General features: G+C 36.8%; 3 protein-coding genes across 4 annotated transcripts; 1 reads left to right on the plus strand and 2 right to left on the minus strand.

The window, feature by feature from the left end:
- Positions 1–719: 719 nt before the first annotated feature.
- Positions 720–18967, minus strand: LOC117992081 (inhibitor of Bruton tyrosine kinase). The gene is made up of 15 exons (XM_034979736.2): positions 18759–18967; positions 16929–17576; positions 14990–15167; positions 13579–13796; positions 11197–11397; positions 10232–10468; positions 8868–9004; positions 7907–8041; positions 5990–6284; positions 5370–5492; positions 4706–4994; positions 4102–4285; positions 3042–3243; positions 1447–2670; positions 720–946 (listed from the first exon to the last, which is right to left on the minus strand). Exons 2-15 carry the CDS (start codon positions 17088–17090, stop codon positions 815–817), a joined length of 3717 nt encoding a protein of 1238 aa, XP_034835627.1. The 5' UTR covers positions 17091–17576; positions 18759–18967; the 3' UTR covers positions 720–814.
- LOC117992082 (tetraspanin-1-like) lies at positions 11472–13215 on the minus strand. The gene has a single exon (XM_034979737.2). It carries the CDS (start codon positions 13026–13028, stop codon positions 12003–12005), a length of 1026 nt encoding a protein of 341 aa, XP_034835628.1. The 5' UTR covers positions 13029–13215; the 3' UTR covers positions 11472–12002.
- On the plus strand, positions 14209–23794 carry ND-18 (NADH:ubiquinone oxidoreductase subunit 18). 2 transcript variants are annotated; one of them, XM_069505353.1, is made up of 4 exons: positions 14209–14215; positions 20973–21045; positions 22094–22250; positions 23297–23794. In XM_069505353.1, exons 2-4 carry the CDS (start codon positions 20993–20995, stop codon positions 23651–23653), a joined length of 567 nt encoding a protein of 188 aa, XP_069361454.1. In that variant the 5' UTR covers positions 14209–14215; positions 20973–20992; the 3' UTR covers positions 23654–23794. The 2 variants fall into 2 exon arrangements, with proteins under 2 accessions (XP_069361454.1, XP_034835631.1); XM_034979740.2 differs by lacking the exon at positions 14209–14215 and having other exon boundaries at positions 20888–21045.
- Positions 23795–24084: the final 290 nt, after the last annotated feature.

The raw sequence follows: 24084 nt of genomic DNA on the forward strand, positions 1-24084 counted from the left end.
ACAGTCCAGGTGCAGTTGCCATCGAGTGCCTGTAGTTGAAGAGTACAGTTGGCTGGCAGTTCAAGATTAGGATTTCAGCACAATCAAATTAAGAGTGACAGCTAAATCAATATAGGCTTAGTCTTTTGTGCATAACTACAGCCAATAATATTATTAGGTGCACAGTGCACATGCATTTATGTGAGCCTGCAGGGTTTTGATCAGTGATGATCATAACTGGATGAAAGCCATGAAGCTCATTTGACATTTATTTTTAATCCATTGAAGGTTTGATACAAAAAAATATTTTTATCCTCAGTGAAGCAGCAATCACAGAGTACATCAAATATATGGGTAGCAATGTAGAACCAACCAATGTCTAATGAGGTTGGTGGCTTTCATTGTGATTTTATTATTTTTATTCAGTTACAAATTAGACCTTGACTGCAATCTCACCTGGTGGTAAGTGATGATGCAGTCTAAGCTGGAAGTGGGCTAACCTGGAAGGGGTATGGCAGTTATGACTGTTTGATGATATGGGTATGATTATCACTGAGTTCACTCCTGTCACGCTGACATGTTTGGCACACTTATTAGGAAAACTGATGTCTCACAGTGGATGTCCACAGACTAGCGAGGAACCAGTGATTTGCTCATAAATAGTCGTAAATAATAGAAGATAATTATCTTTAGACATTTCAATATTTAGGAATACAAGCAAAATAAATAAAATTACACAAGACAGTCACATAATATAATATTATTATTTAAAATATCATTTTCATCACAATAATTATTTTTATCAATATGTAAAATAAAAATAGCACACAAGTTATCACTTAGGGGCAGTGTGGATCCATTGGGGTGAAGAAACATGCAGCTCTATGCGCCTCACTGTTATAAATTCATCATCTATCTCATGTATATTATAAAATCTTTCCAATTCCTCTATGGCTTTATCTTCAAGCTGAAACAATAAAATTATATTATATCACTAAACTATAGTCCGCGACAGGTTGAGATGGCAATCGGCGGAGCGTTACCTCCCAGATTGCCATCTCCACCTGTCGCATACTATATCTATAATGGTACTGATTCTGAGCACAACCTAATTTTAGAGTATTCGCATCCTCTTCTTACTAATGTAATATGAAAAGGACAGACGCAGTTTGACAGTTTTAAATTTAATTTTTAGATGGTAAAACCCGTGATTTTAGTAATGTAAAGTTCATGTTCTGTCCCTTTTTAGCATTGTTAAAAAGAAAAGGATGCAGATACTCTAAATTTAGTTTAGAGAAAGACAACGGAATCAGTGCCAATGACTAACATTTTGATATTATATTATTTTAGTTTTCAGTCAATAATTAATTTTGTATGTATGGACTGCCCGAGGATGAATAAAAGGAATGAGATTGGATAGGCTAGTAGGTTATTTAAGGCTGTGTGGTAAAGAAAAAATGAACTAACCTGTGTCAAAGTTAGAGATTTAGTCATAATTCGTGAAGAGTCACCCTTTTGTTTCTTTTGATCTGCTAAAATCTTATTGAATTCCATAGCATTTGGTTTATTAGGGCTACTATGTGCAATGGGGGATTCACAAATTTTCCAAGGATTCTTAGGTTTATCTGGGGGACTACCCACAGTCAGTTTATTGAAGAAATTGTCGAGGGTCTGAGGAGGAGTTTGTTCACTTTCCAAAGCCAATTTTTTCCTCTGTTTTTGAGAAAGTTTTGGCCCGACATGGTTGACGACTAGATTGCCCTGACCCCATGCCATATCAGAAAGGGGTGTAGAATCTTTAGGAGAAACAGACACTCGCGATGTAGTTGGCGTGGATGGTTCTTGGATGGCAACAAAAGAGTTTTTAGTGAGTTTGGTGAATGAATTCACAGGAATTTCATTCATAATTTCCTTAGCAGATGATATAGCTTTGAGGCGCGCTTGAACAACTTTCTGTTGCTTCTGCTGAGATGTTGGCACTTCTGTCCACTTTTCAGTCTGTCTGTTCTTCTTCTCTTCATCCTTAGAAATGGAACTAAGTGACAATGTTACATCACCGGATGTATCATTGGAAAGGTCCAAAGATGTCACTGAGCTGACGGATTCGTATCTCATTCTTGCTTTCTCGCTTTCGGTATATTCTAGCTTTTTCTGTTTCTTGCTCTTTTTAACTTCAATATTGCTATCTTCTTTTTTGAAGTCTTCATCAACAAATTCCAAATCTATGGGGACTATTTTTGCATATTCATCGATAGTTTCGTCACTGGGACAATTGTAGAATGGAGTTATAATTCTGGAGGACATAATGGGGTTGAATTTGCAATAGTATTTGGAAATGTCTTCCAATAAAGTTTCTTCGAGTAAATCTAAGGATCTATTTTCGAGGATGCTGCCTATGTTAAGAGATATAAATTCCATGCAGCATTGTTTTAGTTGGTCCGCATTGTATGTGTGTGCGAATTGACATAGCTCTGTGCAATTTTTCAAGGTTATGAGATTAGCGAGAGCGATTTCGCACATTTCTCGAAGACGGCTGATGAATAACTGGTCGGAGACAATAAGCATGCTGCAAATGAAGTCAATACTGTCAGAGTTTTCGATTTCAGGACACGCGTCGGTATAGAGAAAGTTGATAATTGGTAGGAGAGTTCCATGGTTGATCGGTAGAGTAACTGTTGACAGAAGCTTACTCTGAAAAAGAAAAGAGTGCCTAGTGGTAGAAACGCGGCTAACAGCACATTTGGAGTTCACATTATCTGTCCATACTTAATATTATAAATGCGAAAGTGGTTGTCTGTTTGTCGGCTAGCTTTTCATGGGCCATCCGTTAAACTGATTTTAACGAAATTTAACAAAGATAGCTTGAATCTGGAAAATCAAAGAGTTCCCACAGTATTTATAAGAAACTCACAGTAAATTTTAAATTCACAGCATAAAATACTTTTATTCTTATTCCGGTTTTTGATTTTTCATGGTTGAACTAAAATCGATTTTAATGAAATCGGGCATAGATAGCATTCTAGAGATGACATAAAAATGTTTTTGAGTAAATATTTCCTCACCTCAGTCCAAGAATGCATGAACATCCCCTGAAAGTACTCCAGCCGTGCTGCTAGCACGCACTTATGGGCCGATATCAGCATTCCGTCCTTGGAGCAGACATTGGTGTCCACTAACTCTGGGAAGCTGTCTCGATCCCATGTCAATGGTCCGCTTTTAGTAAATGTTGCGCTTTCCTTGAGGTATACCGTGCCATCTCTGTAACTGGAAGTATTAATAGAAACTATGGTCTATGTTATTCACAACTATTTTCGCACGATTATAATGCCTCTTTTTGTGTTGCTTCAATACACAAGTTATGAAACTGTAAAAATATTTTGCACTTTGAAAACAAAACTGACCATATCCAAAATCTTAATTCCATAATATGGATATTTAAAGATTTGCATTCAGTTTAAAACGACAAAGCATAAAGTGACACTTGTGACATCATCTGTATTTATAAAATTCGAAGTCCTGACTGACTGACTGACTGACTTATATATCAATGCACAGCCTAAACCGCTGGTCCTAGAGATATGAAATTTGGAGGGTTATGTTCTTTGTAAAGAGTAGGTATCCACTAAGAAAGGATTTTTCGAAATTCCACCCCCGATTAACCCGAGTGGGTTAAATGGGGGTTTGAAATTTATGTAGTCCGCGCGGACGAAGCGGCAACACAGTGCCCGTGTGGCACCCAATTCTCGAATCCACAGCGTTGCGGGACCGTAACGCACCGGAAATGCATCGTGTGGTCTTAACCCCCTGTTCTCACTTGTTCAAAATATTCAAAATATTTATTTCGGTTGAACAATTTTACATAGTACGTAGAAATTGGGACCATCCCAGTAAGTGTAGGTATTACTACTAAGTACTAGTACTTGTCGATTGTCGTTTGTCGCTTAATGTTCCAGCGCCAGTACATTTTGTCATAAAATTGGTTTCCGACAAGTGTGAATAGCTTCATATGAAATGTTCTGCCACTGGAACATCCGATTTAAATCCAGGCCCGACAAACGACAAGTGGGAACGAGGTGGTAGTCTATATGTCATCGCAACGCAATCATTTGCAACAATACTCACTAAAATTTGTCAAGCAACTTGTGCAGTCCCATAACTTGGAGCCTCTTAGCGGAGGCTTGCACCAGTTTGACGGGGTCGCAGTACAGATGCACACGCGGCGGTGTGTCAGTGTTGCGTTTCCTGTTGCCTCTCTTCTTCTCTGGATGTTTGTACACCTCAAACGCTGATATTTCAGCTGGATTATCTATAAGAGATTTCTATTCTGCAGTAGACATTTAAGTATAGCTCGTCAGACTTGAACAGTGTGCTAAGAAAGAGAAAGATGGCAAAGATTTAAGCTATACAGATATTGATTTGAAAATGTTATCATTCTAAAAGAATGTAAGACCCAACCCGCGCAGGCCTTTACGCAGGAGACGACGACGACGACAAATATTTTAATTTTCTGGATCCTGTCAGTAATTACTGAAAAATCTTTAACTATACTCATACAAATCATATCTATCTGTCCTCCTCCTCTTCCTTCCTCCTTTGCGACGTAATTGAAGGAAAAATCAACAAACTAACACACTTTCTCATAATGTGATACCGCCGTATTATAAATTTTCGAAATTTTTCGAATATAAACATCCTCTGAAAGTTGACTATTAAGGCTATTACTTACCAATAAAATCAATTTCATTTTCAACACCGTCCTTAGCATCTTCCTTCTCTCTCTTAGCGTTAACCAGATCTTCCCTCCTTATCTTAAGTCCACAGGGTCCCAACTCTGCTACATCACAGCTACCAGTGTACATGTATCGTATGATACGTTCAAAAACTTCTGGGTGTACATTGTCTAGGGATATCGTGGGTTTGTGCTCGTTTGTGCGCGATTCCCGGTACAACTTGTATAGATAGTCGCTGCTTGATGCTATTATGAATATGTGGGCTGGGAACTGTTTTGCGCCAACCTTTGGTAGATAAAAGATATTGTTTAGAATTAAAAAAAATACGCGCTCGAATAACAATCTCCTACATTTTGAACTCGGTCTAATGAATCTAAATAAGTATATAAAAGGAAAAGGTCTGACTGACTGATCTATAAACGCACAGCTTAAACTACTGGACGGAACGGGCTGAAATTTGGCATTCGTCTTCGATCTCGTCCGCGTGGACTGCACAAATTTCAAACCCCTATTTCACCTCCTTAGGGGGTGAATTTTCAAAAAGCCTCAGCGTGCCAAATTTCAGCCCGATCCGTCCAGTAGTTTGAGCTGCGCGTTGATAGATCAGTCAGTCACCTTTTCCTTTTATATATTTAGATAAACACAATTGTGAGCACATACCTTGAATATAACATCGTGAAGTATATCATCTTCAGCTGCAGTTTCTAGCAGAGATTCCATATGTTTAGAGAGACATGATGGCGACAGATCTGGCAACGAAGTAAGGCCACAAGTTGGTTTCATCTGAAACAAATAATATTTATTGTTTTTTGCATTTTCATTTTAATCCATACTATCCATATTAATATGTCTATTTGTTAATGTTTCTGCGAAAAGTCTGTCTGCTAGCTTTTCGCGGCCCATCAGTTTAACCGTTTTGGACGAAATTTGGTACAGTACGTGGCAGAAAATAATCCTCGACCTTTAGAATGAGATTTCGGCTTTGTAGAGCGTTGTCTCTGTCACACATACCTACGTGACGTTTTGTAGGTCTCAACGACAGACAATTTTCTGCCGCGTACTGTGTAATACAGCGTACAGCTAGTATTGTCCCGGAAAATCAAAGAGTTCCCACAGGATTCTTAAAAACTCTAAATCTATATGGATGAAGTCGTGGACAAGGAAGAACAACTTAAATATGATCGAGACCCAAAATCACAACTCAAGATTCTTCCTTGCAGGTGTCGACATGGAAATTAGGATTGGAGAAGAACTTTTTTGCTATAGTAAAATAGTAATACCTGCAGACAAGCAAAATTAAGTCCTTCACTATCAACAGCGATCATAACCGCCCGATGAACGTTCGGAATCTTCGTGATTCTGACAGATGTACAGTCGTCCTTCTCTAAAAACTTCACCAGCGCGGATTTGTTGTCATTTTCCCGCTCTTTTTTGATTGGTTGAGCGGGCGGGGGCGTGGCTTTGCGGGATATGCTGCCAATGAACGCTTCGCCGTATTTGGTTGTGAAGTACAGTGCATCATGTGTAAGGGCCACATGTGTAATTATGGTTTGGTGGCTGAGGCCGAATACGCATCTACAAATAAAACATGGCTGCAACGAAACTTGTATTTATTGAATTTCTTACTATTTACTATTGGATATTAGATAATGTGGCTAGTTACAATCTCTAAATTACTAAATTGATAGGCCTAAATCTGATGCTATCCTTGCCCGCGAGGAGTATTGTGAAAGGGATAGCAATATATTTAGACCTGACATTTTAGTTTAGTTTAGAAATTGTGTACAACAGAGTAAGCAATGATATTTAAATATATAAAAGGAAAGGGTGACTGACTGACTGACTGACTGACTGATTTATCAACGCACAGCTCTAACTACTGGTCGGATCGGGCTGAAATTTGGCATGCAGCTATATAGCTATTATGACATAGGCATCCCCTAAGAAAGGATTTTTGAAAATTCAACCCCTAAGGGGGTGAAATAGGGGTTTGAAAATTATGTAGTTCACGTGGACGAAGTCGTGAGCGTAAGCTAGTTAAAGGGTTAAAGTTTTTTAGTTACTAAAAAATTCAAACAAATATAATATCTCAACAGGAATAATAAAGTTTACATTTTGTTCGATCAATTCAATCCAATTAGCTTTCTTGTGGCTTGGATTATTTGTACCCTCACGTCTACCAATACGTGCATCCAGACAAAAAAATTTTTTACATATGCCAGTGTCTAGAACGAATAACAGATCAAACTCCTTCATTGCTCGCACTTCCCGCAATCTAAATCTAATTTATAACGAATCCAGCATAGATTTATTTTATGGCAATGTAAATAGTGTAAGCCAAAGTCTAATAAATTTGTTTGCTAGTATAACGTAATAGGCTACTTGACAATTTTTTTAAGTTGGTCTTAAATGGTTAATATTTGTCCTATTATATCAAAAAAATTAACACTATATTTTTTTGCGCCCTAAAAACCGTAAAACTTTAATTTAAAAAAATATTTTTCTTAGACAGGTGAAAACACTGTCGGCCATGTTTGGCCGATAGATTATCTGTGCTCTGACGTCATGCATTTGTAAACAACAGTATAACCCACAGTTATACAGTTATACTGTTGTTTACAAATGCATGACGTCAGAGCACAGATAATCTATCGGCCAAACATGGCCGACAGTGTTTTCACCTGTCTAAGAAAAATATTTTTTTAAATTAAAGTTTTACGGTTTTTAGGGCGCAAAAAAATATAGTGTTAATTTTTTTGATATAATAGGACAAATATTAACCATTTAAGACCAACTTAAAAAAATTGTCAAGTAGCCTATTATATTTAGTTCTAGTTTGCTTTTCACTGTGTTCTTTTAATTTTAATTTTGCATCTACCTGTGAGAACCTATTATTAACTTCTAGTTATTTAATTTTTAAGATTATAATATGTTAATTTAAGCTGTTGGTTTTCCAAATAAAATAAAATAAAATAACAGAAATTGAAAACCTACGAAGTTATAGAACCATACATTGCGGTAGAATGACAGCTCGCAATCGATCGCAATCACCTCTGATTGGCTGATACTCGCTCACTATTGACTACAATGCATTGTTGCAACGAGAATAGTATGAATTCAGCCAATCAATGATGATTGATGCAGGTTTTTCGGAATCGACCTACAGTATATTTTGGATCAAACATTTTTATACTAACCTGGTCAACTTGTTGGTGGTATCTTGCCAAAGCATCAGTTGGCCAACATTGGTCAAAAGCAGAACAGTGACTCTTGAGTAAGCACCTTGCTCGCTCACTTTAGCTTCTACACACACCTGACGTAGGTTTATCTGTCTGTTGTAATATTATGTAATATTATAACTAGTGTAAATAAAAAATAACAGTCAAGTACGAGTCCGACTCGAAATACATAGCAGATTTGTAGAGCATTCTCTCTGTCACTGTCTCTGATGTTGAGAACGACAAAACATTACTTAGGTATGAGTGACAGAGACAACGCTCTACAAAGCTGAAATGTCATTCTAAAGGCTGATATACATTACTTTCTGTCGTGTACTGTAGGTACTTATTTACTTCTTTGAAAACGAGTATGGTTAAGATAGAGGCTAGTAATATGTGTGGCTAGTATAAGTTAGTTTTGGATGCGATTTCACTGAAAACATTAAATTTTCTCAATTACTTACTTTAGCATTCAAACTACCGTGAGTGATTTCCATTCTAAATAATATCTGTCCCGGCTGTACTCACGTGTGTAGTCGACGTTAGCCCGACTAGTTTCGAACCCATACGGGGTCCTTTTTCAAGGGAGTCCGTTCGCGCACGCGCCGCGGTTTTGACTGCGGGACGCACGTGCCGCTGCCCGTAGCGCCCGTTGTGAGGGTGGCTGGGGTGCTCCCGACAGTTCCTGCTGTTCTTCATCACTGGAACCGTCACCGACATCCAGGCGCGATCGGCAGCTGTCTCCCCCCCCCCCCCCACCCCAGCCACCCTCACAACGGGCGCTACGGGCAGCGGCACGTGCGTCCCGCAGTCTAAACCGCGGCGCGTGCGCGAACGGACTCCCTTGAAAAAGGACCCCGTATGGGTTCGAAACTAGTCGGGCTAACGTCGACTACACACGTGAGTACAGCCGAGACAGATATTATTTAGAATTACTTACTTAATAGCGATTTTCTTGCAAATGTGTTTATGAAGCAGATACACGTCTCCGCGGCTGGTCGTGACGACCGTGGCGGCGTCCGAAGCATCCACCAGCTGCAGGCTCGCCTCCTCCTTGTTGTTCAGCGAAATTGCAACCTGCATGTTGAATAGAGGTGATTAAACAAAGTTAGAAAAATAAAATGTAGTAGTAGTTTTTTTATTTTTATTTTTTATTGATCACGTAAATTTCAATAATACATTTTAAAATAAACATTTCGCCATCCTCTAGAAACTGTTAAAGTTTATGTGAGGATGGCGAGTTCGCGTTATACAAATTTAATAAAATCTAGAAGTAAAATCTTGATCTAAAGTAGAGTAGAATGCTAATGAACCAAGTGTTAGAATTTTGGGGATAATTATTATTCTTATCGCTTGCCAGTATACAACGTCATGAAACAACAGTGTAGCCATGTCAATACACCTTATTGAACATGTCGTTATATCTTTGTCAATATACGTTTCATAACAAGACGTATATTGACAAAGATATAACGACATGTTCAATAACATGACAATGAAGTGGCGCTAATCAGTCCATCTCACTCACCCACTACACACTGTATATTGTGTAAGTTTCAAAGACCTCCCTCCTGGCGGAGTGGTAAGCGCTGTTGTCTTATTAGTGGGAGGACCCGGGTTCGTTTTTGCGTTTTAGTGTTCCGGTACGATGCCGTGTAGAAACCAAAGAGGAGTGGGTTTAGTAAAAAACTGACATACCCCTTTCAGCTTAGCCCGCTTCCAACTTAGACTGCATCATCACTTACCACCAGGTGAGATTGCAGTCAAGGGCTAACTTGTATCTGAATAAAAAAACCGGCCAAGTGCGAGTCAGGCTCGCGCAATGAGGGTTCCGTACTACAGTCGTATTTTTTCGACATTTTGCACGATAATTCAAAAACTATGATGAAAAATAAATAAAAATCTGTTTTAGAATGTACAGGTGAAGACCTTTCATATGATACCCCACTTGATATAGTCACTCACTTCGAAAGTTGAAAATACTAATTATTAGTTCATGACCACTATTTAATTTTTTTGTGTGATCTAACCCTAAATTCACGGTTTTTAGATTTTTCCCCAAATGTCAGCTATAAGATCTACCTACCTGCCAAATTTCACGATTCTAGGTCTACGGGAAGTACCCTGTAGGTTTTTTGACAGACAGACGGACAGACAGACAGACAGACAACAAAGTGATCCTATAAGGGTTCCGTTTTTCCTTTTGAGGTACGGAACCCTAAAAAGTGAGGCCCTTTGCGATTTGTTTGTTTATGTATGGGATATCTTTATGAGAAGTTTCAATGACGCGAGAATGATACTTACCCTTTTAGGAGTAGGAACAACTTTATCCTCTTGCGAGTGGCCCAACTGTCCCAAGTTAAGACCCCAAGTGTAAACAGCATGCGCGTTCCATACAACCGCATGGGACCTTCCAGCACATATGCCCAGGGGCTGGGATATCTTTATAACAGGCTTGACTGACGCAAGTTTGATTGTTGTTGGGTTCTTAACAGTCGATGGACTTGGGTTTTCAGTGTTGTTTAGCGAGTATTGAATTACCTGTGGATAAGCAATAAGATCTTAGGATTTTTAAAGAATTTTTTCTTCCATTCTGCTTTTAATGGGAACGCTCGGTATCCTCTTAAACGAAGATATTGTGTTCAGCAGACCAATCAGAATATTGATAGGTAGATGACGTGAAAAATTATTATCAATCAAATAATCTCATTGCTCAGCTATAGAAACATCTCTGCCGCTTTAGTGGATACTCGGCCTAAAGATATATCAGGAGACAGACTACAATTAATTAGGTAAATCATCAAGCAAATTTTTTTACTAGATGCCCACGACTTCGTCCGCGTGGATTTAGGTTTTTAAAAATCCCGTGGGATACTTGTAGCAGATCGAATATGAGGATATACCTAGCTTCGTTAAAGTCAGTTTTTTTTTTTTTTTTAATTAGTCCACAAAACTGACTACAATTATTGTATGATAACAAGTTAATAGATATACATAAATATTAGTTGTTAATTGTGTCTACTAGATGTGGACGTGGCATGCGTTTAGGTGGTACAATAACTACAGCGCAACAAACACACTTATCAAAACAAACTAAACAAGAACAAAACTTGTACAAATAGTTTGTAACAAACAAAAAGAAAAAAAAGGTTAACTTACAACTAACAATTCACAGATTTCCTAACTTACAGTTTATCGTAATTACCGAAAACCAGACGTACTTTTTATTAGAATTTCATTGAAATAAGGAAAATCATGCCAAAACTCACCGCTCCACTCTGCAGCAAAAAAACCGTGGAAGTCAAAGTAATAGCGACTTGTAAGCATGGCTCGGGCAGTTTCAAGGGCGCGGGACGCAGCGCGGTGGAGTGCGGGCCGCCCGCGCGCGCTGGCTGGCCCGCGCACCACACCTCACCCCCTTCGTTGGTAGTGCCGCTAACCCACACACTGTGGAATTTGCCGAGACAGACCTAGACCAGCAGAAAAACTTCTATACCAATTTTTTTTTATCTCAGTATTTCAGTGTGCGTATTTAATCAAAGCTTATACACCGTTTGACAAGCTATTACCGCGGACATGGAGAGTAAATACACAGCCAAAAGCGAAGTCCAACAGCCGAATAGTAACCTCTCTCATTATCAAGACCATAGTTTTACGATCTACCGTAAAACTTAGTGCTTAAGACCAAAGAGAGATCAGGCGCAGGACGGACGGCTTTTCGTGCTCTCCGAGGTACGAGAGTGTAACACCGCCAACTTCCTAACTCTGGACTAATAGGTATTGACTAATAGGATTGTTTAACAGAAAAATCCAGTACCTAATAAATTTTTCTAGCCCGACCTGGGAATCGAACCCAGGACCTCGTCATCTGCAGTCGAACATACTATACCAATAGACCAACGAGGTAGTTGTAGTTTTAACATCGGTTTTATCGGAACCAGACGTGACCTCAATGAAAGTACGAAAACTGGCATGAAATTGACGGAAACGGAAATGCTACTCTCAATATAAAGCTTCCAGTGACGGTCAAGTTATTTAATTAATTGATAAATAAAACACAGCCAATGAGAAATATTTATTTTATTTGTGATCTGATGCTTTGCGGATAGGTTTTGGATCCAGCATGATGCACACTTGGTGTGAACTGGTAAGTTTGGAAAGGATTCATAGCTGACACGACTTTGACGACTTTCTTTGGCGGTTCTTCAGCAAACATCATGTTGTCCAACGAAGAATTTGAGGGTACTTCCTTGTTCGAATGCTCTTGATGTTTCGGTAATAAATCAGACAAGTTACCAGCTATCGCTTTGATCAACGGCTCTCCTCTGATAATGCAATACGCGAAGAGCATTATAATAGTGTATAACAAACCAATTAAAATAATGTAAAATATCATCTTCCCTTTATTCTCTTTAATAGAAATTCTGAGAGTATTAAAACAACTAATATTTGTATTCGCCTGAGCTTCAGGCTCGTGAGTTTTTGTACAATCCTTCGATAGAGGCACCAAACTGGTTTTGTTTAACTTGCAACATTGTACGGGATATAGTTTATCCAGATTTGCTCTATGCCAATTTGTATTTATGAAATCCTTGTAGTCAACTGCACCACAACATTCGTAGTTCACCATTATATAATCCCATACATGAGTTATAAGATCATTTTGTTTCCCATAATTACTTTGTATGGTAGCTCGCATGTATTTTAAAGTGTTCTCGTTATTCGTGTAAATATTGTAGATTCCTGATATAAAGAATAGCCAGAACGCTGTAGAAGATAAGACTGTGACGAGAAATATGTATGACTTGATAGCACATTTCATTTTGCACCCAACACCTAAGATTCCGCAACAAGACGTCAATATTGTTAGCACAGCTAATGGTATCAGGATTGTGGTCATAGGGGTGAGCCATAGCTTCAAGTTAACGAAGTTAGCTACAGCTGATACGAGGGAACTCTTCGTCACAGTGTAGTTAACTTCTCGGAAGAAGTCCGTGTTGACAGCGCACCAAACGCAAATAACGCATCCAACTACGCCGAATATAAGGAACAACATATTTGTGAAGCCTAAACAAGTACGCGGTAAACCAACTGTGTGCATTTTAACTTGGTTACGATTATTTTTAACTAAGAAATTAACATAATAATTTGTGAAGTGAAATATGTCATTTGACAATGTTTTTTCTTCTTTGTTTTTATCAATTGGAAAAATCTTGGTCAAAAATATGAAAACTTTTTTACGTAATTGGTTTAAAAATATAAGCCGTATCCACAATGGGAGCGAAAAAATGCTTAGTTCAGTATTACGAAATGAAATGCTTGGTAATGATTGAACACCATGGCGACATTTAAAGATGAGATCAATTAAAAACTTACCTATTTTGCGACGGAATCAAGTGAGTAAGTCTCTGAACATGCCGATTGCCGAGCGTGTATAGTTGGAGTTAGTTTCTTTACCACTATACATCACAAGGCTCATTGCTAGATAGTTTGTATGATTAACATTCATATTAGTGCGGCTGAAGTAAGTGAGCAATTCTGGAACATTCCGCGGCTGAAACGAGCTCGTATCCTTGGTATTGCTTTCCCACACATACACTTTACAAGGCTCCTAACTAGACATTTTGCACATGGAGGGATATATGACTTACCTGTTTTACATTAACGTTAGTGCGGCTGAAGCAAGTGAGCAAGTCTGGAACATTCCGCGGCTGGTGCGAGCCCGTGCCCAGCGTGTAGTTGGAGTTGCTTCCCCACACATACACGTCACAAGGTTCATGACTAGACAGTTTGCACATGTAGTGCTTGTCAAGCATAGCATGTTCTAGGGCCCTGTAGTCATCCTTATCCACAATGTCAGTGTTTACACCTGAGGAAAAGAAAGCATTGCTTTTTTACTTTATCCATACTTCCATAGTATTCATAGTAATCCATACTTATATTATAAAATGCGAAAGTATGGCTGTCTGTCTGCTAGCCATGGTCCATCCGTTCAACCGATTTTGACGAAATTTGGTACAGCGATAGCTTGCAAAGTAGCCTATGTCCTTAGGCTACTTTTATCCCGGAAAATCAGGGTTCAATTGTTAAAAACCTAAATACACGCGGACGAAGTCGCAGGCATCATCTAGTCAGTACCCTTATTATAAATACGAAAGTATGTTTGTTTGTTGGTTTGTCCTTCAATCACGTCGCAACGGTGCAACGGATTGACGTGATTTTTTGCATGGGTATAGATAAAGACCTGGAGAGTAACATAGGCTACTTTTTATCCCTGAAAATCAAAGAGTTCCCACGGGATTTTTAGAAACCTAATTCCACGCGGATGAAGTCGCGGGCATCAGCTAGTAATATATAAATGCGAAAGTGTCTCGGTCTGTCTGCTACCACTTTATATATCGGAAAAATAACACGTTCCCACAGGAAAACGGAAAATTTAGAAAACATAATCCATTTAAACGATTTTTACGACATTTAGTACAGAGATAGCTTACATACCGGGGATGGGCAATGGGCATAGGCCTTAGGCTACTTTCTAATCCGGAAAAACAAAGAGTTCCCACGTGATTTATGAGAGTCTATATCAATGCGGGAGAAGCCGCAGGCATCATCTTGTATTGAAATAGAATTTCATGAGGGTAGTGCTGATATTTCAGTCAAAATCATACTTTTATAACTACATAATATTAATTTCAATAAAGATCTGGTGTTGTCAATTGTTTTCTATTTTTATTCAGATACAACTCAGCCCTTGACTGCAATCTCACCTCGTGGTAAGTGATGATGCAATCTAAGATGGATGCGGGCTAATCTGGAAGGGTGGCAGTTTTTATTAAACCTATACCCCTTTGGTTTCTACACGGCATCGTACTGGAACGCTAAATCGCTTGGCAGTACGGCTTTGCTGGTAGAGTGGTAACTAGCCACGGCCGAAGCCTCTCAAATCGTCTTGCCAAGAAAACCCTTAACATTGTGCAATTCATGGAAGGCACGACCTTCAATAATGAGAATTACGATGTTAAAGAGACAGAAGGACAAAGAAATATTTTATTGGATATTTACCTAATTTCATCAAAGTAACAGCCGAATGGATCTGTCCATAAAATATGCTTCTATGCAACGGAGTATACCCCGACTCACGATCACGCGCGTTGACGAAGGCATCGGATGAATGACGCGCCAACCATTCCATTAGACCATTTCTTCCCCTTGACGCCGTCATATGCAAAGCTGTACGGCCCTTTAAATAGAAATAGACATATTAGACTCGCGCATAAAATTATTACCGCCTAGCTTATGCTCGCGACTTCGTCCGCGTGGACTGCACAAATTTTAAACCCCTATTTCACCTCTTTAGGGGTTGAATTTTCAAAAATCCTTTCTTAGCGGATGCCTACGTCATCATAGCTATCTGCATGCCAAAATTCAGCCCGATCCGTCTAGAAGTTTGAGCTGTGCGTTGATAGATCAGTCATCCATACTAATATTATAAATACGAAAGTGTGTCTGTCTCTCTGTCTGTCTGTCTGTTAGCCTTTCACGGCCCATCCGTTCAACTGATTTTGACGAAATTTGGTACAGCGATAGCCTGCATTATGGGGAGGGACATAGGCTACTTTTTATCCCGGCAAATCAAAGAGTTCCCACGGGATTTTTTAATACTTAAGTCCACACAGACGAAGTCGCGGGCATCCACTACCTAGTCTACACTATATAATATTATAAAGAGGAAAACTTTGTTTGTTTGTTTGTTTGTTTGTTTGTTTGTTTGTTTGTTTGTTTGTACTGAATAGGCTCAAAAACTACTGGACCGATTTTAAAAATTCTTTCACCATTCGAAAGCTAAATTATCTACGAGTAACATAGGCTATATTTTATTTTGGAAAAAAATAGGGTTCCGTAAGATATTTGGGTTTTTCGGACACAAGGTGTAAAAAATCAACCAGAAAAGTTACTTATTTTGCGTACGCTGCCTAAACTATAAAAGATAGAACCATAAAATGTTCTAATTAATTGTAGATCTTATAAATATCTACAAAAAAGTCCGCGACACACTATACCCATCTATGTCGAGTGAGGCACAGCAACCATTTTTTTATTTAAAAATCTTGAATTTTTTTTGGACTACATTTAAACGCGTTTATTTACTCATGCTATTAATCCTTATCAAAATAAATGATTTCATCACTAAGAACAGTTTATGGAGATAATATTTGGTCTTTGAATGATTAAAATTGGACGTTTGGTTTTGAAGTTATGGCGAAATTAAAATATTACGATTTCTGCTGCACGGCCCGTTGTATTATATAAAGAGGTAATGTCGTTAAGTTTGTTTGTAGGGGGTAATCTTTAGAACTACTGAACCGATTTTAAAAATTCTTTCACCAGTAGAAAGCTACATTATTCCTGAGTGACATAGGCTATACGGGATCTTTAAAAACCTAAATCTACGCGGGCGAAGCCGCGGGGATCAGCTATATTATATAAAGAGGTAATGTCGTTAAGTTTGTTTGTAGGGGGTAATCTTTAGAACTACTGAACCGATTTTAAAAATTCTTTCACCAGAAGAAAGCTACATTATTCCTGAGTGACATAGGCTATACGGGATCTTTAAAAACCTAAATCTACGCGGGCGAAGCCGCGGGGATCAGCTAGTATATTATAAAAGGAAAAGCACTGACTGACAGTCAGTCCAGACCTTTTATATATATTACAAATATATTGTATTGTAAAAAAAACATACTGTAAAATGGTCAGTTTCAATGTTGAATTCAAGCGTACAATGGTTTACATAAATTTATTTCATTCAGATCAGAATTTTTTTTTCATTCAGATCAGATTTTTTTTTAAATAAATTATTGAACACTTATTGCTTACTTAAAATGCAAAATATTGAAAGCAGTAGGATTAAATAATCCTTTTTAATGTAAACAAAAGCTTTAAACCTGGTTTATCAATCACACGGACGCACCCGTTACCACCGGGCCACAGTTAGACTTACCTCAAAATCAAACGCCTTTGCAAAATTAGCGCAGGTAGACTTAATAAAACTTGCAAGAGATTCATCACTGATAGACCTTTTGGTGATTGCGCTAGTCAATGATTGCCCATGGAATCGTGATTTGCAACGTTTTGTGCAATCAACTTCTACCAACTTACTCATTTTAGTTTTTTAATCTAGTCTATGGGCGACTTTGTAATTCAGATGAGTAAAGTCTTTTTGGGATCCAAGGGAATTTCAGGCTAATTTTTCCAATTTTTTTAATGTGTTTGATGATTTTAGGCGTAAATTTATTTATTTTTCTCTAGTGTAAACCACCAATTGCTTGCTTGTTTAACCAAACTTCTTGGGTTATTTTTCATTCCAGTATTATCCTGTATTTTTTTTAAATTCTATACGTAGGTATATTTTATCAAGCAACAGCTTGCTGTTATAACACCAATGAGTGCCCCTTTTAAATATTTTTTCTTAGAAGATTATGTACAAATATATTTTTCTATACAGGTACAGAATAGATATGGAATAGGTGGTTATTGATTTTATGAGCAAATAATAATTAATAATTATTGTACTTGAGGTTGGCTAACGCCAGACCCCATTAAGGGTCCTAATATTTTTTTAACACAGCATAATTGCAGTTGTGGCAATCTGTAAAGAATAGATAAAAACAATATCATTAACAAAATATATACATTTATAGCAGAACATTACTACTAAGCTGTGATAGTTTAGTGGTTAGGACGTCCAACTTCTAATCGGAGGTCGGGGGTTCGATCCTGGGCACGCACCTCTAACTTTTCAGAGTTATGTGTGTTTTAAGCAATTAAATATCACTTGCTTTAACAGTGAAGGAAAACATCGCGAGGAATCCTGCATGCCTGAGAGTTCTCCATAATGTTCTCAAAGGTATGTGAAGTGCACCAATCTGCACATGGCCAGCATGGTGGACTATGGCCAAACCCTTCTCACTTTGAGAAGAGACCTGTGCTCTGTAGTGAGTAGTTGATCATCATGATGATTACTAATAAATTGGTATAGTAATATAATATCATGATGTGCAGGACTGCAATTACTTACCATCTATATTACTTATGAATAATATTGTTGTAAATTGAATATTCGAAAAGAGCCATGCTGAGTTTATTGCTGGTTCTCTTCATTAGGAAAGGCATTATGAGCCAGTAGTAGATTCTTTTGATAATTCAAAAGCACTAAAAAATTAATTGATTTTTTTTTTTCTATTCACTGTATACAAGTATCCATGGAATCAAGTTAATATAGTGCTATCTCTACCTAATCCCAAACAAAACAGAGAGAGCGCTATACTAACAAGTTTATACAAAACTGCTGATCTTTAACCAAAAGGATCAAACTGTAAACCTTGCTCCTACACAACATTCTTTTTTAGAAACATTAGTTTTTGACTACATGAATTGATTTGTGTTCATGTGGTAGGTTTTTGTTAGCATTATGGGTCCAAAATGTATTACAGAGTGCAGAATTTAAAGATTTTTAATATTATAATAGTTTGTGAACAATACCCATTTCAAATTATTTTGTCACAATATTGTGAAATAAATTGTTTGTTATTTCTATTATTTTAGATTTAATTTAATTTATTTTAGTTTTAATTTAATATTGTTTTCTTTTTTTTTAGATTTAAGTTTATTAATAGTTTATTTGTTTCCATCTTCAAGTAATTATTAAATAATAAAAGTTAATGTTAATTACGTAGATTGAGTTAATTAGTTTCTATTATTATATCATATCACAACGTCCTTGACATTGCCTGATTTTAATTTTAGATACATACAAATGATATTTACATACCTTTACATGAAAACAGCTGCACAATATTTAACTGACTCAGAGACCACTTTATACATCATATTTTACGTACGATATATCAGAAATATGCACATATATTGTCCTGAATAGGAATTTAAAAATTACGAGCACATATCAAAATTAAATTTTAGTAAAAAATATGCTAAATCGAGATTTTAGCCTGCGATTCCTGCGATTAGATCACTTTGACAAAAAAATCAAGCTAATAGCTATCAAAATGACAGCTTGTCATGATTAGTTTGCCGTTTGCTGTTGCCGCCATAGATATGTACCCCGTTGGTAGGTACCCTTGGATGAAGTTGGTACCATAGGGGTGCAACTCTAGAACATTAAAAAATCGCAAATTGAAAATCGCTTGTGGTGCCATCTAAACGCGAGCACGGCTAAACAAATAGAGAACAGTTTACAAAAGACGTCAATAGATGGCGGGCACATTGGTGTAATTTTAATGACATTAATAAATTATAACCAAGTTTTCACCCAGTTTTCATGTTTTCGTGTGCTGTAGTAAATATTTATATTTCTGTTAAATTTATCTGACCCTGCTTTAATAACAGGACTCTGTAGTCTGTATTTCCTTTCACCACCTCGATAACTATATTCTAAGGATTGATTTAGTGACTCGATTCATGCCTGAACGATTGACCACGGCTACGGATTCCGGACTTGTTTTTGCTTTGTGAAATGATTTTTCTGTGAATATATTTGTGCAGAAAAATGCCACGGAGATCTCGATGTGTGTCTGGATGTGACTAATTCGGTAAGTATAAAATCAGCTTACTCGTAATCTAACTCAAAATTACTTCAATGAGTCAAACTCTATGCACCATTAAGGCACCATTAGCACATTAGGTATTTTATCATGATACTAGGTATATAGTTCCTGCGATTATGTCCGCTCGAAAAAACTATTTTAGAAATCCCGTGAGAAGTCCAATTTTCCGGGATAAATGTGGCCTACATGTTACAACCGTCTGATGCAAGCTATCTCTGTACCAAACAGATGATGACCACCACTTTGTCTACGTGGATTTAGGGTTTTTGGGAATCCCATGGGAACTGTTTGAGTTTTCCGTGACAAAAGAAGCCTATGTCCTTACCTGGATGCAAGTTATCTCTGTACTAACTTTCATCATAAACGGTTACACAAATTTACTGTAAAAAAGCTAGCATACAGACAGGTTGACACACTTTTGCATTTATCATATTGCTATGGATTATTAACTACTAATTCTGTAAATTTTTTGTTTTGTAATTAAGTGTACTTACAACATTTGTTTTGAACTTTATTGACTAAGTTATTTTTATATTATAGGTATCAGCTATCAACTAATTAAGTACAATAAGTAAGTATAGACTAATGCATATTTTATGTTATTACTTTTTCAGATGTTTGCATGGCTTTCCAAAACCAGGCTACTCCTGTCTTTGAAACCATTTAAACAATGAAAAGAGATAGTAGGACAACATTTAGAAAGCAAGACTGATAATGAAATAATATATAGTTACGAATTATCAAATTTGCAATCACCAGTTTGAAGATCGTTGAAATACACCAGTTGTGGTAGTAATATGAAAGTTATGAAAAGTAAATAACCAAAAATTTTGGATTTGAGCGTTACCTATTTCACAATCTCGTGGGTCTTGAATTTGGGTATGTATTTTATGTACCTAGTTACGAATTTATGAAAATAAAATATTTTACAAAACCTTAAAACCTTTTTATTTCTATAGTGTTTTAGTATCCTAAAGAGTCAGTCTTGTAATATATATTTTTAAACATGTTTTAAACAAACGTTAATGGAATTATTGATATTTTTTAAAACATGTTCAAAAATATAAAATATTCTAGTAAAGTACATTTAAATAGCATTTAAATTTTCGCGCTCTCGCACGCCTAGCGCGCTTTTAGTGCCCTCTAGATGTGAGCACACGCGTAACTTTGAAAAAGAAATCTAGAGTCGCACATCTATCTCTAGTATATGGTAGATAATCTATGGTTGGTACCCTCTAGTAGATAATCTATGTTGGTACTATCTCTATGGTTAAATCCTTTACAAAAGTGACAAACGCTCACATTTTACAACCAACTACTGTCACTGTCACTGTCAGTGTCAGGTGCATGTCAGCAACTGGCAGTTCAAGTTGTTGGGTAATCGCATGAAAAATTAAAAACATCTTGTAAGTCCAAGAAAGCTAAGAAACAGGAACCAGCTATGTTACAAGCAATTGGCGTTACAGCTCGTCTGTCTAGGACAGGCCTATCGAGGTAAGTGCAACTGGAACATCCCGGCTGATTCTATACAGGTACCTGCGTCTCCACCTTGACTGGGAATCAGTTCAGCCTACTCTGAATGGATGACTGTTATGTTTAAGAATAGTAGTGAGTCCATCAACCAACCACCAACTATTGGAAGAACCTACATGTATCTGTCCCCGGGAGTTTAAGGATATGTCTATTGGCAGAGCTGAAACATTCTTCACTTCTCCTCTGGCACACCCTTTAGCCAATCAGATTAGTAGCTATGACTATCCCTGAGAATAGCTCATCAGGTACAAAATAGCTGTAGATGGAAAGTGCATGGTTGCAGTTTCATTACATTATAGTTTACTTTTTAATTGTAAATACAGCTAATACAGGGCTTCATAGTTGGTTTAATAAAGAATGTTAGTGAAACCAATATGCCTATTAAGTATTAACTATACATATTTCTTTACATGGGATTTGTGAAGCTATTATATGAATTTTATAAACACAGTAGCTTTGGCCTGTGACTATGTCAGCATGACCACTCTGGGATAATATAGCTATTTATCAGTGAAAGAATTTTCAGAATCGGATCATCGGTTCCAGAGATAACCCTCTACATATAAAGTTACAAATTGTATGTATGTATAATAATAGTGTAGATTACATAGACATTAAGAATGGTAACTATTTAGAGCTTAATTTCAAGGGACCAAGCACACAAATGATCTCAAGGACCATTTTAGTTAGTAGAGAAGTTATAGAGTACTTACTGTAAGTGTACTGTACATTTACAAACTATATTATCTACATTATATTATTATAAAAATGTAAAATTATAAGTTTGTTCGTAGGAAGTAATCTCTGAAACAGTAGTTCCAGACTGTCCAATTTTGAAAAATAGAAAGGTACATTATTCCTGAGTGATATAGTTTTACTTTCAAGCACCCATGCAAAGCTGGGGCGGGTCAGTAGTTGCATATACTTTACAGTGCAGGAAATAAAAAAAATGCTATTTGATTTGGTCTTGAACTAAGATCAGCAATTTTTTTAATTTGTTGTTTTTTAGGTCACTTCCTGCTTTCTCAACGTCTACCCGATTGTCAGCTCAAGATCCTGCAAGCCGTAAAGAGGCTCCGATTATTGACAATGAAACTGTTCTAGCTACGCCTGAAGAAGCTAAGGAAAAAATGAGTCAAATTGTAGCCATTACTGTTCCTACAAAGGTTAGTTTAAAGAAGATGTTTTAAAAATATAAGCTAAGTATTTTCACTGTTTATCTTTGGAAAACAATATGTTTTGAAAAATCTTCTAATATAATTAGACTAATAAGAATGATAGATAATGCCTGTGACTGACTGCATAAATATAGGTTCTTAAAAATAATTTGTAAGCTATCTCCCAAATTATTTATTTATTTATTATATTTCTATATTATTATATTCTATTTATTTTATTTATTATATTTCAGTCCAAACAGTCATTGAAGGGTAAAGGAGTACCAAACATCCAAACTTTCACATTAATCATATTATTAGTAATTAGGATGTATAATGCTTTTTCTCACATGACAATAATCAAAATATGTTTATTTAGAGTAAGTCTACTCTATAGGTTCTTTTGGAACATAATTTAGTTTAGTTTTAATATACTTTATAGTACACCAAAAAGAAAGACAAAAGAAGTACAGCAACAGCAATAATTGCAATTGCTTTATTTTGCGGCCTTATTGCTTTGAAGTGATCTCTACCAGGCAACTAGGTTGAGGAGGATTTAATGACTAGTGAGAGAGGTTTTAGGGTGTACGTAAGTTGTCAGGAAAATATAAATATATAGGTAATAGGTAATATAAATAAATTATATGTAGGAAAAAGGATACCTAAAATAATAATAGCAAAAAAATAAGAGAGCAACCGCCGAGTTTCTTGCTGGTTCTTCTCGGCAGGAAAGGCATTCCGAACCAGTGGTAGATGCATCCGACTATTCGTAAGCACTTGTAAAAGTTTAACGAATAAAAAAAAAAAAAAGATTTTCATTTCATTTCATTTCATTAATATATAGATAACATAGATTATCATTTTAAAACATTTCTTTGGAAACATAGGTTATTCTGCCTCTGATTCCTAGATTAAAGATTTAGTTTACATTGCTTGATTCTGATGGCATTTGCTCTGTGTAAAAACTTGTGTTTATCAAATACATTTTTATTAAATTAAGAAATAGTCCCCACACATTTTTTGTTTATATCAGAATATTATTAAAAAAATTTCAGGTTGACCTGTCACCAATAACTGGAGTGCCCGAAGAACACGTGAAGTATCGTCGAGTTCGCATCTACCAACCACCGAAAAACGCAATGCAAAGTGGCACCAATAACATTCACCATTGGGAAATGGAGTTCGACACACGCCAACGTTGGGAGAACCCACTCATGGGCTGGACTTCTACTGGCGACCCCTTGTCCAACATGAAAGTACAGTTTACGTCCCCCGAAGAAGCCATAGAGCATTGCGAAAAGAACGGTTGGATCTGGTTCTTAGATGTTCCGAAAATTGAAAGGGATTTCAAACCAAAAAGCTACGGAGTGAACTTTGCATGGAACCGTCGTACCAGGGTGTCCACCAAATGAATTGGTATGATGTTAGTGTATTTTCATGTAGAAATTATAAATATGAATTTATCTAAATAATTTTTTAAGTTCTAATAGCTTAAATTGATTGTTAATATTTATGTATATTATATTTGATGACAGTAAACAGCATTGAAAATATGCTCTTTCATTTTAATTTACTTAACTGACAAAAGCACAAATAATTTTTTAGGTTGCTCCAATTTATTTTAAACTAGCTGATCCCCGCGGCTTCGCCCGCGTGTATATAATATAGCCTATGTCACTCAGGAATAATGTAGTTTTCTATTGGTGAAAGAATTTTCAAAATCGGTTCAGTAGTTCCAGAGATTACCCCCTACAAACAAACTTAACGACGTTACCTCTTTATAATATTAGTATAGACTAGATGATTCCCACGACTTCGCCCGCATAGATTTAGGATTAATAAT

Source organism: Maniola hyperantus, chromosome 20 (genome assembly GCF_902806685.2).
Source record: "Maniola hyperantus chromosome 20, iAphHyp1.2, whole genome shotgun sequence".
Classification (NCBI taxonomy): domain Eukaryota; kingdom Metazoa; phylum Arthropoda; class Insecta; order Lepidoptera; family Nymphalidae; genus Maniola; species Maniola hyperantus.